Source organism: Salmo salar, chromosome ssa23, assembly GCF_905237065.1.
Source record: "Salmo salar chromosome ssa23, Ssal_v3.1, whole genome shotgun sequence".
Classification (NCBI taxonomy): domain Eukaryota; kingdom Metazoa; phylum Chordata; class Actinopteri; order Salmoniformes; family Salmonidae; genus Salmo; species Salmo salar.
Genome location: NC_059464.1, coordinates 43,166,807 through 43,182,143, shown reverse-complemented (window position 1 = coordinate 43,182,143; position 15,337 = coordinate 43,166,807). Strand labels below are relative to the sequence as shown.

General features: G+C 48.8%; 1 protein-coding gene across 2 annotated transcripts in view; it reads left to right on the top strand.

Annotated features, from left to right (window-relative positions):
* LOC106584691 (GRAM domain-containing protein 2A) overlaps nt 1-15,337 on the top strand; it is a 102,490-nt gene that overhangs the window by 30,026 nt on the left and 57,127 nt on the right. For both annotated transcript variants that reach the window (XM_014170191.2, XM_014170192.2), the window contains exon 2: nt 1,018-1,149. In XM_014170191.2, coding sequence (XP_014025666.1) covers nt 1,019-1,149 — 131 coding nt within the window. In that variant the 5' untranslated portion in view covers nt 1,018. The remainder of the gene's footprint in view (nt 1-1,017; nt 1,150-15,337) is intronic.

The window sequence follows — 15,337 nt, the reverse complement described above, 5'->3', positions numbered from 1 at the left end:
TCCCTCCCCTCTTCCCTCTGTTCCCTCCCCTTCTTCCCTCTGTTCTCTTCCCTCTGTTCCCTCCCCTCTTCATATGTTCCCTCCCCTCTTTCCCCTGTTCCCTCCCCTCTTCCTATGTTCCCTCCCCTCTTCCTATGTTCCCTCCCCTCTTCCTATGTTCCCTCCACTCTTCCCTCTGTTCCCTCCCCTCTTCCCTCTGTTCCCTCCACTCTTCCCTCTGTTCCCTCCCCTCTTCCCTCTGTTCCCTCCCCTCTTCCCTCTGTTCCCTCCCCTCTTCCCTCTGTTCCCTCCACTCTTCCCTCTGTTCCCTCCCCTCTTCCTATGTTCCCTCCACTCTTCCTATGTTCCCTCCCCTCTTCCTATGTTCCCTCCCCTCTTTCCCCTGTTCCTTCCACTCTTCCCTCTGTTCCCTCCCCTCTTTCCCCTGTTCCCTCCCCTCTTCCCTCTGTTCCCTCCCCTCTTCCCTCTGTTCCCTCCCCTCTTTCCCCTGTTCCCTCCCCTCTTCCCTCTGTTCCCTCCCCTCTTCCCTCTGTTCCCTCCACCCATCCTCTGTTTGTTATGCTAGGTGTTCCACAGCGTGGCATTTCCCATTGACTTTACATCTGCTAAAACTACAGAAAGGAAAAAGCCTTTTGAAACTGTTTACGAAGAGAAAGGTCTAGGCGCAGGTGGGAAGTTGTCAGGAAATAATTGCATAGGCCAAACATGCTAAGGATTGTTACCAGAGCTTCCTCAGACATGCTTCTCTCCCCTTTTTACCAACCTTCCTCTGGGACAGGGGGTATATAAGGCTTTTCACACCCCTGAGCTGAGTGAAACCAAGCTGCCTGGTTGTGAATCCATCATTGTTTCTGAAAAGGCCAATGTGAAAAGAACATATCAGCTGGCAGCACAGTACGGTTTGACTAGGCAACAACGAGTAGAAAAGGTTGTGTACTTGTGTATGACTGAAGTGTTTATCATTTAGTTTTCTCAGTCTGTGATGAGGTGTTGTATTGTTCTGTTCTGTCGCCTCAGGATGATGATGATGATGATGACGATGATGATGGACCAACAGGAGCAGAGTGATGACATCAGTGTCCTGAGCCCGCTGGAGTTGCTGACCGAGGCCGCCAAGGAGGACGATGGGCACTGCCAACCACAGTTCAGGTGAGGCATCTCCTCTTCTTTGACACAGATCTAGGATCAGCTAAATCCCCCCAATACCTCCTCAATGATCATTTTAAAGGGATAGTTGGATCAGTTTGTAATGAAGCCCTTTTTCCCCAGAGTCAGATGAACTCATGGACACCAGAAAGGAGTGTTATTGTTATTTTAGCATGCATCGGCGCAAAAATCAAAGATGCCTCCGACTCTAGTGTGAAAGTGGTCTCCCTCCCCACGGACTCCACAGTGGTAAACAGATGGATAGTGTCTCCCCACGCTGTTAACAAGCCCTCTCTGATTAGAAGCTGAACAAGCATTCTTCATGAGTCAGCTCCCATATTGCTACATTTTCAGTGCAGACACTGTAACTTACACTGTAAGTTATGGTGAATGTTATGGTGAATGTTATGGTGAACGTTATAGTGAATGTTATGGTGAATGTTATGGTGAATGTTACGGTGAATGTTACGGTGAATGTTACGGTGAATGTTATGGTGAATGTTATGGTGAACGTTATGGTGAACGTTATAGTGAATGTTATGGTGAACGTTATGGTGAACGTTATGGTGAACGTTATGGTGAACGTTACGGTGAACGTTACGGTGAACGTTACGGTGAACGTTACGGTGAACGTTACGGTGTATGTTACGGTGAACGTTACGGTGAACGTTACGGTGTACGTTATGGTGAACGTTATGGTGAATGTTATGGTGAACGTTATGGTGAAGGTTATGGTGAATGTTATGGTGAATGTTATAGTGAATGTTATAGTGAATGTTATGGTGAATGGTACGGTGAATGTTACGGTGAATGTTACAGTGAATGTTACAGTGAATGTTACAGTGAAGGTTATGGTGTATGTTATGGTGTATGTTATGGTGAATGTTATGGTGAATGTTATAGTGAATGTTATAGTGAATGTTATAGTGAAGGTTATGGTGTATGTTATGGTGAATGTTATGGTGAATGTTATGGTGTATGTTATGGTGAATGTGTCAAGACTGATCCCAGTACACTGCCAGTCAGCAAAACTGGTTACAATGACGTCATGATCAGGTTGTGTACTGGTTGTATATGGACACTTTGTTAAAGTCTTTTAAGCAACGATAAAATAACGTCATTAAGATGTAATTTACAAGCACCCGCAATTACATCTGCTAAATATGTGTATGTGACCAATAAAATTAGATTTGATTCGATGTGCCATTGTCCATTGCCGTCGTTGCTTGCTGGGTTGACTAAAGACAGGGAGGCAAATTAGCAACTAGCATTATAATGTACAGTGATATCTCCACCTCTTTCTGCCCCTATTCAATAACCCTGTCCGCTCCTCTTAAGTAGCCTACAAGTCCCCACTTGAATTCTGCTCCACCCTGCAGGCCCCTATGTATACAGAATGAGTTAGTAGCTTAGAATACAACAAAGGACTGCCAAACACTGGCGTCTTGCCCATCAAAGACAGTTAAAGGTCTCTGTGGTCTGTTTCCTTTTCCCTTCCTATTTATTTACGTTGGCATCGAGTAGAATAGAATCACACCTTGTGATTCAACATGGATGACTAGGTGGGAAGGCTGTCTCGAGGTCTGTGTGGGGAAGGCTGTATCGAGGTCTGTGTGGGAAGGCTGTCTCGAGGTCTGTGTGGGAAGGCTGTCTCGAGGTCTGTGTGGGGAAGGCTGTCTCGAGGTCTGTGTGAAGGCTGTCTCGAGGTCTGTGTGGGAAGGCTGTCTCGAGGTCTGAGTGGGAAGGCTGTCTCGAGGTCTGAGTGGGAAGGCTGTCTCGAGGTCTGAGTGGGAAGGCTGTCTCGAGGTCTGTGTGGGAAGGCTGTCTCGAGGTCTGTGTGTGAAGGCTGTCTCGAGGTCTGAGTGGGGAAGGCTGTCTCGAGGTCTGTGTGGGAAGGCTGTCTCGAGGTCTGTGTGGGAAGGCTGTCTCGAGGTCTGTGTGGGAAGGCTGTCTCGAGGTCTGTGTGGGGAAGGCTGTCTCGAGGTCTGTGTGGGGAAGGCTGTCTCGAGGTCTGAGTGGGAAGGCTGTCTCGAGGTCTGTGTGGGAAGGCTGTCTCGAGGTCTGAGTGGGGAAGGCTGTCTCGAGGTCTGTGTGGGAAGGCTGTCTCGAGGTCTGTGTGGGAAGGCTGTCTCGAGGTCTGTGTGGGAAGGCTGTCTCGAGGTCTGTGTGGGGAAGGCTGTCTCGAGGTCTGTGTGGGGAAGGCTGTCTCGAGGTCTGTGTGGGAAGGCTGTCTCGAGGTCTGTGTGGGAAGGCTGTCTCGAGGTCTGTGTGAAGGCTGTCTCGAGGTCTGTGTGGGAAGGCTGTCTCGAGGTCTGAGTGGGAAGGCTGTCTCGAGGTCTGTGTGGGAAGGCTGTCTCGAGGTCTGTGTGGGGAAGGCTGTCTCGAGGTCTGTGTGGGAAGGCTGTCTCGAGGTCTGTGTGGGGAAGGCTGTCTCGAGGTCTGTGTGGGAAGGCTGTCTCGAGGTCTGTGTGGGAAGGCTGTCTCGAGGTCTGTGTGGGGAAGGCTGTCTCGAGGTCTGTGTGGGAAGGCTGTCTCGAGGTCTGTGTGGGGAAGGCTGTCTCGAGGTGGGAAGGCTGTCTCGAGGTCTGTGTGTGAAGGCTGGCTCGAGGTCTGTGTGGGAAGGCTGTCTCGAGGTCTGTGTGGGAAGGCTGTCTCGAGGTCTGTGTGGGAAGGCTGTCTCGAGGTCTGTGTGGGGAAGGCTGTCTCGAGGTCTGTGTGGGAAGGCTGTCTCGAGGTCTGTGTGGGGAAGGCTGTCTCGAGGTCTGTGTGGGGAAGGCTGTCTCGAGGTCTGTGTGGGGAAGGCTGTCTCGAGGTCTGTGTGGGGAAGGCTGTCTCGAGGTCTGTGTGGGAAGGCTGTCTCGAGGTCTGTGTGGGGAAGACTGTCTCGAGGTGGGAAGGCTGTCTCGAGGTCTGTGTGGGGAAGGCTGTCTCGAGGTCTGTGTGGGAAGGCTGTCTCGAGGTCTGAGTGGGAAGGCTGTCTCGAGGTCTGTGTGGGGAAGGCTGTCTCGAGGTCTGTGTGGGAAGGCTGTCTCGAGGTCTGAGTGGGAAGGCTGTCTCGAGGTCTGTGTGAAGGCTGTCTCGAGGTCTGTGTGGGAAGGCTGTCTCGAGGTCTGTGTGGGAAGGCTGTCTCGAGGTCTGTGTGGGGAAGGCTGTCTCGAGGTCTGTGTGGGAAGGCTGTCTCGAGGTCTGAGTGGGGAATGCTGTCTCGAGGTCTGAGTGGGGAAGGCTGTCTCGAGGTCTGAGTGGGGAAGGCTGTCTCGAGGTCTGTGTGGGGAAGGCTGTCTCGAGGTCTGTGTGAAGGCTGTCTCGAGGTCTGTGTGGGAAGGCTGTCTCGAGGTCTGTGTGGGAAGGCTGTCTCGAGGTCTGAGTGGGGAATGCTGTCTCGAGGTCTGAGTGGGGAAGGCTGTCTCGAGGTCTGTGTGGGGAATGCTGTCTCGAGGTCTGAGTGGGGAAGGCTGTCTCGAGGTCTGAGTGGGGAATGCTGTCTCGAGGTCTGAGTGGGAAGGCTGTCTCGAGGTCTGTGTGGGGAAGGCTGTCTCGAGGTGGGAAGGCTGTCTCGAGGTCTGTGTGGGAAGGCTGTCTCGAGGTCTGAGTGGGAAGGCTGTCTCGAGGTCTGAGTGGGAAGGCTGTCTCGAGGTCTGAGTGGGGAAGGCTGTCTCGAGGTCTGTGTGGGGAAGGCTGTCTCGAGGTCTGTGTGGGAAGGCTGTCTCGAGGTCTGTGTGGGAAGGCTGTCTCGAGGTCTGAGTGGGAAGGCTGTCTCGAGGTCTGAGTGGGGAATGCTGTCTCGAGGTCTGAGTGGGGAAGGCTGTCTCGAGGTCTGTGTGGGAAGGCTGTCTCGAGGTCTGTGTGGGAAGGCTGTCTCGAGGTCTGAGTGGGGAATGCTGTCTCGAGGTCTGTGTGGGGAATGCTGTCTCGAGGTCTGAGTGGGAAGGCTGTCTCGAGGTCTGTGTGGGAAGGCTGTCTCGAGGTCTGAGTGGGGAATGCTGTCTCGAGGTCTGTGTGGGAAGGCTGTCTCGAGGTCTGTGTGGGAAGGCTGTCTCGAGGTCTGAGTGGGAAGGCTGTCTCGAGGTCTGTGTGGGAAGGCTGTCTCGAGGTCTGTGTGGGAATGCTGTCTCGAGGTCTGTGTGGGAAGGCTGTCTCGAGGTCTGAGTGGGGAATGCTGTCTCGAGGTCTGTGTGGGAAGGCTGTCTCGAGGTCTGTGTGGGAAGGCTGTCTCGAGGTCTGAGTGGGAAGGCTGTCTCGAGGTCTGAGTGGGGAATGCTGTCTCGAGGTCTGTGTGGGGAAGGCTGTCTCGAGGTCTGAGTGGGAAGGCTGTCTCGAGGTCTGTGTGTGAAGGCTGTCTCGAGGTCTGTGTGGGGAAGGCTGTCTCGAGGTCTGAGTGGGAAGGCTGTCTCGAGGTCTGGGACCCAACCCTTTTTACGTAATTTTTGTGACATGTTCTTTGACCCAGGATGATTAGCTAGCTTACACATGCTAACGTGACAGCCTTTAACTCATATGACCCTGTTTCTATAATAACGTATTTTCTATATTCTACCGAACTGTCATCTCATGACCCATTTACACCCTAGTCTTTTGATACAGTATTGTTGAACTTGTCTATGACTGTCGTCAATCTAAATTGCACAGAACAGAGTTATGCCCTGACATAGACCATAGCTACCCTAGTCTGTCTGACCTGGGCTAACCTCTCACTGTCAGCCCTGGGCTAACCTCTCACTGTCAGCCCTTGGCTAACCTCTCACTGTCAGCCCTGGGCTAACCTCTCACTGTCAGCCCTGGTCTAACCTCTCACTGTCAGCCCTGGGCTAATCTCTCACTGTCAGCCCTGGGCTAACCTCTCACTGTCAGCCCTGGGATAATCTCTCACTGTCAGCCCTGGACTAACCTCTCACTGTCAGCCCTGGGTTAATCTCTCACTGTCAGCCCTGGGCGACCTCTCACTGTCAGCCCTGGGCTAACCTCTCACTGTCAGCCCTGGGATAATCTCTCACTGTCAGCCCTGGGTTAATCTCGCACTGTCAAACCTGGGCTAACCTCGCACTGTCAAACCTGGGCTAACCTCTCACTGTCAAACCTGGGCTAAGCTCTCACTGTCTGACCTGGGCTAACCTCTCACTGTCAAACCTGAGCTAAACTCTAACCTCTCACTATCACAGACAGAGAGACAGACAGAAAAGACAGAAAGACAGACAAGACAGACAGACAGACAGACAGACAGACAGACAGACAGACAGACTACAGAGTCAGAGATCACATCAGGCCTTTTAACACAGCTACCTGTTTTATCTGTCTGCCCAAAAGGAAATCAAATCCAATTTTATTGATCACATACACATATTTAGCAGATGTTATTGCGGGTGTAGCAAAATGCTTGTGTTCCTAGCTCCAACAGTGCAGTAGTATCTAACAATACACAACTATACATACAAATCTAAAAGTAAAAAAATGGAATTTAGAAATATATAAATATTAGAATGAACAATGTCAGAGTGGCGTTGACTAAAATACAGTAGAATAGAGTACAGTATATACATATGAGATGAGTAAAACAGTATGTAAACATTATTAAAGTGACTAGTGTTCCATTATTAAAGTGACCATATATATGTATATAGGGCAGCAGCCTCGAAGGTGCAGGGTTGAGTAACCGGGTGGTAGCCAGCTAGTGATGGCTATTAAACAGTATGTTTTACAGTCTATCGGTTCCAGCTTTGATGCACCTGTACTGACCTCGCCTTCTGGATGATAGCGGGGTGAACAGGCAGTGGCTCGGGTGGTTGATGTCCTTAATTATCTTTTTGGCCTTCTAGTGATATCGGGGGCTGTAGGTGTCCTGGAGGGCCCCCGGGGATGCGTTGGAGAGCCCTGTGGTTGCGGGCGGTGCAGTTGCCGTACTAGGCGGCGATATAGCCCGACAGGATGCTTTCAATTGATCATCTGTAAAAGTTTGAGGGTCTTAGGGGCCAAGTCGAATCCCTTCAGCCTCCTGAGGTTGAAGAGGCGCTGTTACGGCTTCTTCACAGCACTGTCTGTCTGGGTGGATCATTTCAGATTGTCAGTGATGTGTACTCCAAGGAACTTGAACCACACAGTCATTGGTGAACAGGGAGTACAGGAGGGGGCTGAGCACACACCCTTGTGGGGCCCCTGTGTTGAGGATCAGCGTAGTGGAGGTGTTGTTTCCTACCTTCACCCCCTGGGGGAGACCCGTCAGGAAGTCCAGGATCCAGTTGCACAGGGTGGGGTTCAGACACAGGGCCCTGAGCTTGATGATGAGCTTGGAGGGTACTGTGGTGTTGAAGGCTGAGCTATAATCAATGAACAGCATTCTTACATAAGTATTCCTCTTGTCCGGATAGGATAGGGCAGTGTGCAGTGCGATGGCAATTGCATTGTCTTTGGACCTATTGGGGCGGTAAGAAAACTGAAGTGGGTCTAGGGTGACAGGTAAAGTGGAGGTGATATGATCCTTAACTAGCCTCTCAAAGCACTTCATGATGACAGAGGTGAGTGCTATGGGGCGATAGTCATTTAGTTCAGTTACCTTTGCTTTCTTGGGTACAGGAACAATGGTGGACATCTTGAAGCATGTGGGGACAGCAGACTGGGATATGGACAGATTGAATATGTCCGTAAACACTCCAGCCAGCTGGTCTGCGCATGCTCTGAGGATGCCGAGGGTTAACACATTTAAATGTCTTACTTACTGTAAGTACAATACAGTATAGTACAATACAGTATAATACAATACAATACAGTACAATACAATACAGTACAGTACAATACAGTATAATACAGTACAATACAGTTCAATACAGTACAGTACAATACAATACAGTACAGTACAATACAATATAGTATAATACAATAAAGTACATTACAATACAGTACAATACAGTACAATACAGTACAGTACAATACAGTACAATACACTATAATACAGTACAGTGCAGTACAGTACAATACAATAAAATACTGTACAGTATAATACAAAACAGTACAATACAGTACAGTACAGTATAATACAATGCAATACAGTACAATACAATACAGTTGGCAGCAGAGAACTGGAAGGAAAGGCAGCCAAAGGAGGTGTTGGCTTTGGGGATGACCAGTGAGATATACCTGCTGGAGCACATGCTATGGGTGGGTGTTGTTATGGTGACCAGTGAGCTGAGATAAGGCGGAGCTTTACCTAGCAAAGACTTATAGATGACCTGGAGCCAGTGGGTCTGGCGACGAATATGTAGCAAGGGCCAGCCGACTAGAGCATACAGGTCGCAGTGGTGGGTAGTATATTGGGCTTTGGTGACAAAACGGATGGCACTGTGATAGACTGCATCCAGTTTGCTGAGTAGAGTGTTGGAGGCAATTTTGTAAATGACATCGCCGAAGTCGAAGATCAGTAGGATAGTCAGTTTTACAAGGGTATGTTTGGCAGCATGAGTGAAGGAGGCTTTGTTGCGAAATAGGAAGCTAATTCTAGATTTAATTTTTGATTGGAGATGTTTAATATGAGTCTGGAAGGAGAGTTTACAGTCTAGCCAGACACCTAGGTATTTGTAGTTGTCCACATATTCTAAGTCAGAACCGTCCAGAGTAGTGATGCTAGACAGGCGGGCGGGTGCGGGCAGCGATCGGTTGAAAAGCATGCATTTAGTTTTACTAGCGTTTAAGAGCAGTTGGAGGCCACGGAAGGAGTGTTGTATGGCATTGAAGCTCGTTTGGAGGTTTGTTAACGCAGTGTCCAAAGAAGGGCCAGATGTTTACAGAATGTTGTCGTCTGCGTAGAGGTGGATCAAGGAATCACCAGCAGCAAGAGCGACATCGTTGATATATACAGAGAAAAGCGTTGGCCTGAGAATTGAACCCTGTGGTACCCCCATAGAGTCTGCCAGAGGTCCTGACAACAGGCCCTCCGATTTGACACACTGAACTCTATCTGAGAAGTAGTTGGTGAACTAGGCGAGAGAGTCATTTGAGAAACCAAGACTGTTGAGTCTGCCGATAAGAATACGGTGATTGACAGAGTCAAAAGCCTTGGCCAGGTCGATGAAGACGGCTGCACAGTACTGTCTTTTATCGATGGCGGTTATGATATCGTTTAGTACCTTGAGCGTGGCTGAGGTGCACCTGTGACCAGCTCGGAAACCGGATTGCACAGCGGAGAAGGTTCGGTGGGATTTGAAATGGTCAGTGATCTTGGCTTTCGAAGACTTTAGAAAGGCAGGGCAGGATGGATATAGGTCTGTAACAGTTTGGGTCTAGAGTGTCACCCCCTTTGAAGACGGGGATGACCGCGGCAGCTTTCCAATCTTTGGGGATCTCGGACGATACGAAAGAGAGGTTGAACAGACTGGTAATAGGGGTTGCAACAATGGCGGCGGATAATTTTTGATAGAGAGGGTCCAGATTGTCTAGCCCAGCTGATTTGTATGGGTCCAGGTTTTGCAGCTCTTTCAGAACATATGCTATCTGGTTTTGGGTGAAGGAGAAGCTGGGGAGGCTTGGGCAAGTAGCTGCGGGGGGTGCGGAGCTTTTGGCCGGGGTTGGAGTAGCCAGGGGGAAAGTATTGCCAGCCGTAGAGAAATGCTTATTGAAATTCTTGATTATTGTGGATTTATCGGTGGTGACAGTTCTACATTTTTTGAAAGGGACATGCTTATTGAAGATGGTGAGGAAATTACTTTTAAAGAATAACCAGGCATCCTCTACTGACGGGATGAGGTCAATATCCTTCCAGGATTCCTGGGCCAGGTCGATTAGAAAGGCCTGCTCGCAGAAGTGTTTTAGGGAGCGTTTGACAGTGATGAGGGGTGGTCGTTTGACCGCGGACCCATAGCGGAAGCAGGCAATGAGGAAGTGATCACTGAGATCAGCAGAGGTGTATTTGGAGGGTAAGTTGGTCAGGATAATATCTATGAGGGTGCCCATGTTTATGGATTTAGGGTTGTACCTGGTGGGTTCCTTGATAATTTGTGTGAGATTGAGGGCATCTAGCTTAGATTGTAGGACTGCCGGGGTGTTAATCATATCCCAGTTAGGTCACCTAACAGAACAAACTCTGAAGATAGATGGGGGGCGATCAATTCACGTATGGTGTCCAGGGCACAGCTGGGAGCTGAGGGGGGTCTATAACAGGCGTCAACAGTGAGAGACTTATTTCTGGAGAGATTCATTTTTAAAATTAGAAGCTCAAACTGTTTGGGCATAGACCGCGAAAGTATGACAGAACTTTGCAGACTATCTCTGCAGTAGATTGCAACTCCTCGCCCTTTGGCAGTTCTATCTTGACGGAAACTGTTGTAGTTGGGAATGGAAATCTCAGAATTTTTGGTGGCCTTCCTAAGCCAGGATTCAGACATGGCAAGGACATCAGGGTTGGCGGAGTGTGCTAAAGCAGTGAGTAAAACAAACTTATAGAGGAGGCTTCTGATGTTAACATGCATGAAACCAAGGCTTTTACAGTTACAGAAGTCAACAAATGAGAGCACCTGGGGACACGCAGAGCCACATCACCCGAGGAACAGAGGAGGAGTAGAATGAGGGTACGGCTAAAGGCTATCAAAACTGGTCTAGTGCGTTGGGGACTGAGAATAAAATGAGCAGATTTCTGGGCGTGGTAGTATAGATTCAGGGCATAATGTACAGACAGGGGTATTGTAGGGTGCGGGTACAGTGGAGGTAAACCTAGGCATTGAGTGACGATAAGAGAGGTTGCATCTCTGGATGCACTAGTTATGCTGGGTGAGGTCACCGCATGTGTGAGAGGTGGGACAAAAGAGGTATCTGAGGCATGTTGAGTGGGACTAGGGGCTCCGCAGTGAACTAAAACAACAATAACTATCCTAAACAACAGTATACAAGGCATATTGACATTTGAGAGAGACATAAAGCGAGGCATAAAGCAATCACAGGTGTTGATTGGGAGAGCTAGCTAAGACAACAATGGGTAAGACAACAACAGCTAATCAGCTAAGACGACAACAACAACAGGTAAAATGGCGATGAATGGGAAGAGAGGGTCAGTTAAACAAAATAAACAAAATGGATTACCGTGATTAATGAACAGTCCAGCAGGCATCAGCTATGTAGTCAAGTGATCATAGGGTCCAGTGAACAGCAATGGATGAAACAGGGATGCCGCTAGGTAGTCGTTACTACGCTAGCAAGCGGGAGACACAGCGCTCAAAAAAAAAAGTTAGCAGGCCGGGGCTAGTAGGAGCGTCTGCGCCGATGTCCGGCAAAGGTCAGTTGAGGGCACAGCGGATGGAATTACGTCGGCAGACCAGTCGTGATGGAACGGCGGGGCTCCGTGTCGACAAAGGGTCCAGGCCAGTTGGCAAAAGAGGTATTGGAGCTGGAGTAATTTTGTTTGCTAGTCGGGTGATGCGCTTGGTTCGCGGCTAACTGGTGCTAGCTTCGGGACAAGGGCATTAGCCACTATAGCCACTCGGTAGCAGCTAGCTAGCAGCGATGATCCGATGCAAAGGTCCAGAGCTTACGGCAATAATCCGGTGGTGTAGCGGATTCTAGTCGTGTTAGTAAATAGTCCGGGAGGCATCGGCTGTGCAGCCGAGTGATCATAGGGTCCACTGAGCAAGCCAGGAGATGGGCGTGGCTCAAGGCTAGTTTCGGGGCTGGGCCACTCGGTGGCAGCTAGCTAGGTGCTATGATCAGGAGTTGTGGTCCAGGGCATACGGCAGGAATCCGGTGTTGGAGTGGAGAAAAACAGTCCGATATGCACAGAGTTGATAACGCGCTGTGCAGACTGGCAGGCTAGCAGGTATTATCCAGGCTAAAAGTCTGTGTGTCTGTACTAAAGGTAAAGGCCGCTAGCAGTGGCTAACAATGACTAAATAGCTAGTAGCTAATTAGCTGGTTAGCTTCTGATGGCTAGCCTCTGATGGAGGTTCTGGCTATAAGGTCTAAAAATAGTAGATCCGTATCACATTGGGTGAGGTGGGTTGCAGGAAGGTATATTTAATTTAAAAATGGAAAATGAGATATATATTGAAATATATACAAAAAAAAATACGAAAAATACCAAATTTACACTGCAGAATGACAAACAACGTCTGCACTGCTACGCCATCTTGTATCTTTTTGGAGTGCTGGTCTAGGATCAATTTGGCTTTGTAGATCATAATGAATACGATTACATGGACTTGGGGGGGGGGGGGACCTGATCCTAGATCAGCACCCCAACTCTGATCCTGTCCGTCAATGTCATCTCATTCATTAAATCACTGCCTACATGAAATGATCAAACAGGAGCCATGTCATCTTCAAGCTGCTTGAAACAGTACTGTGGTTGTGAGCTGAGCACCAGCAGAATGCTCAATAACACCTCCCTGAGGTTGATCCCACACACACACACACACACACACACACACACACACACACACACACACACACACACACACACACACACACACACACACAGTGCTGCAGCCCAGTGAACGTGCCTGCACACGTTGACTAGAGAAGAGCAGAGACCCTGTTATGTAACACATATCTACTGGAAGGGAGGGGAGGAAAGGAGGAGCGAGGGGAGGAAAGGAGGAGGGAGGGGAGGAAAGGAGGAGAGAGGGGAGGAAAGGAGGAGAGGGGGGAGGAGGAGGGAGGGGAGGAAATGTGGTGGGAGGGGAGGAAAGGAGGTGGGAGGGGAGGAAAGAAGAAGAGAGGGGAGGAAAGAAGAAGAGAGGGGAGGAAAGGAGGAGAGGGGAGGAAAGGAGGAGAGGGGGGAAGGGAGGAGGGGGGCGATAGAGGGGAGGAAAGGAGGTGGGAGGGGAGGAAAAGAGGAGAGAGGGGAGGAGAGGGGAGGAAAGGAGGAGAGGGGGAGGAAAGGAGGAGGGGGAGAGAGGGGAAGAAAGGAGGTGGGAGGGGAGTAAAGGAGGAGAGAGGGGAGGAAAGGAGGAGAGAGGGGAGGAAAGGAGGAGAGAGGGGAAAGGAGGAGGGAGGGGAGGAAAGGAGGAGAGAGGAAAGGAGGAGGGGGAGGAAAGGAGGAGGGGGAGAGGAAGAGTGAGAATGATAGTAGAGGATTGAGGGCCAAAATAGAGGGAGAGGAGAGAGAAATGGATTGGGGAAGAGAGAGAGAGAATGAGTCACACACACACAAACATACACACACACACACACACACACACACACACACACACACACACACACACTGAGATTAGACACCATCCACTGCCAGGGTACCTAGTGAACTACCAGCCTGTTACTGGAGAAGCATGGCTCAGCCTTTATACCAGGGGTGCTAGTGAAGCATGGCTCAGCCTTTGTACCAGGTGTGTTAGTGAAGCATTGCTCAGCCTTTGTACCAGGGATGGTGTAGAAGCGTATCTTCTCTTGAGAGCCATGTCTGCCTACGGCGGCCTTTCTCAATAGCAAGGCTATGCTCACTGAGTCTGTACATAGTCAAAGCTTTCCTTAAGTTTGGGTCAGTCACAGTGGTCAAGTATTCTACCACTGTGTACTCTCTGTTTAGGGCCAAATAGCATTCTAGTTTGCTCTGTTTTTTTGTTAATTCTTTCCAATGTGTCAAGTAATTCTCTTTTTGTTTTCTCATGATTTGGTTGGGTCTAATTGTGTTGCTGTCCTGGGGCTCTGTGGGGTCTGTTTGTGTTTGTGAACAGAGCCCCAGGACCAGCTTGCTTAGGGGACTCTTCTCCAGGTTCATCTCTCTGTAGGTGATGGCTTTGTTATGGAAGGTTTGGGAATCACTTCCTTTTAGTTGGTTGTAGAATTAATCGTCTCTTTTCTGGATTTTGATAATTAGCGGGTATTAGCCAAATTCTGCTCTGCATGCATTATTTGGTGTTTTACATTGTACACGGAGGATATTTTTGCCTCAATTTGGTGTTTGTCCCATTTAGTGAATTCTTGGTTGGTGAGCAGACCCCAAACCTCACAACCATAAAGGGAAATGGGTTCTGTAATTGATTCAAGTATTTTTAGCCAGATCCTAATTGGTATGTTGAATTTTATGTTCCTTTTGATGGCATTGATGGCCCTTCTTGCCTTGTCTCTCAGATCGTTCACAGCTTTGTGGAAGTTACCAATGGCGCTGATGTTTAGGCCGAGGAATGTATTGTTTTTTTGTGTGCTGTAGGGCAACAGTGTCTAGATGGAATTTGTATTTGTGGTCCTGGCGACTGGACCTTTTTTGGAACACCATTCTTTTTTTCGTACTGAGATTTACTGTCAGTTCCCAGGTCTGACAGAATCTGGGCAGAACATTTAGGTGCTGCTGTAGGCCCTCCTTGGTTGGTGACAGTAGACATTTGATTCTAGTAGGGTTAGGCTAGGTGCTGCAGACTGTTCTAGTGTCCTCACCAATTCGTTGATATATATGTTGAAGAGGGTGGGGCTTATGATGCGTCCCAGTCTCACTCCACGGCCCTGTGGAAAGAAATGTGTGTGTGTTTTTTGCCAATTTTAACCACACACTTTGTGTACATGGATTTTATAGTGTCGTATGTTTTTCCCCCAACACCACTTTCCATTAATTTGTATAGCAGACCCTCAGGCCAAATTGAGTCAAAAGCTTTTTTGAAATCAACAAAGCATGAGAAGACTTTGTTTTGGTTTCTTTGTTTGTCAATTAGGGTGTGCAGGGTGAATACGTGGTCTGTCGTACGGTAATTTGGTAAAAAGCCAATTTGACATTTGCTCAGTACATTGTTTTCACTGAGGAAATGAACTAGTCTGCTATTAATGATCATGCAGAGGATTTTCCCAAGGTTGCTGTTGACACATATCCCACGGTAGTTATTGGGGTCAAATTTGTCTCCACTTTTGTGGATTGGGGTGATCAGTCCTTGGTTCCAAATATTGGGGAAGATGCCAGAGCTAAGGATGATGTTAGAGTGTTAGTATAGCCAATTGGAATTTGTGGTCTGTATATTTCATCATTTCATTGAGGATACCATCAACACCACAGGCCTTTTTGGGTTGGAGGGTTTGTATTTTGTGCTGTAGTTCATTCATTGTAATTGGAGAATCCAATGGGTTCTGGTTGTCTTTAATAGTTGATTCTAAGATTTGTATTTGATCATGTATATTTGTTGCTGTTTGTTCTTTGTTATAGAGCCAAAAAGATTGGAGAAGTAGTTTACCCATACATTTTGGAATGATAACTCTTTGTGTGTGTCTCTCTCTCTCTTTCTGTCTCCCTCTTTCT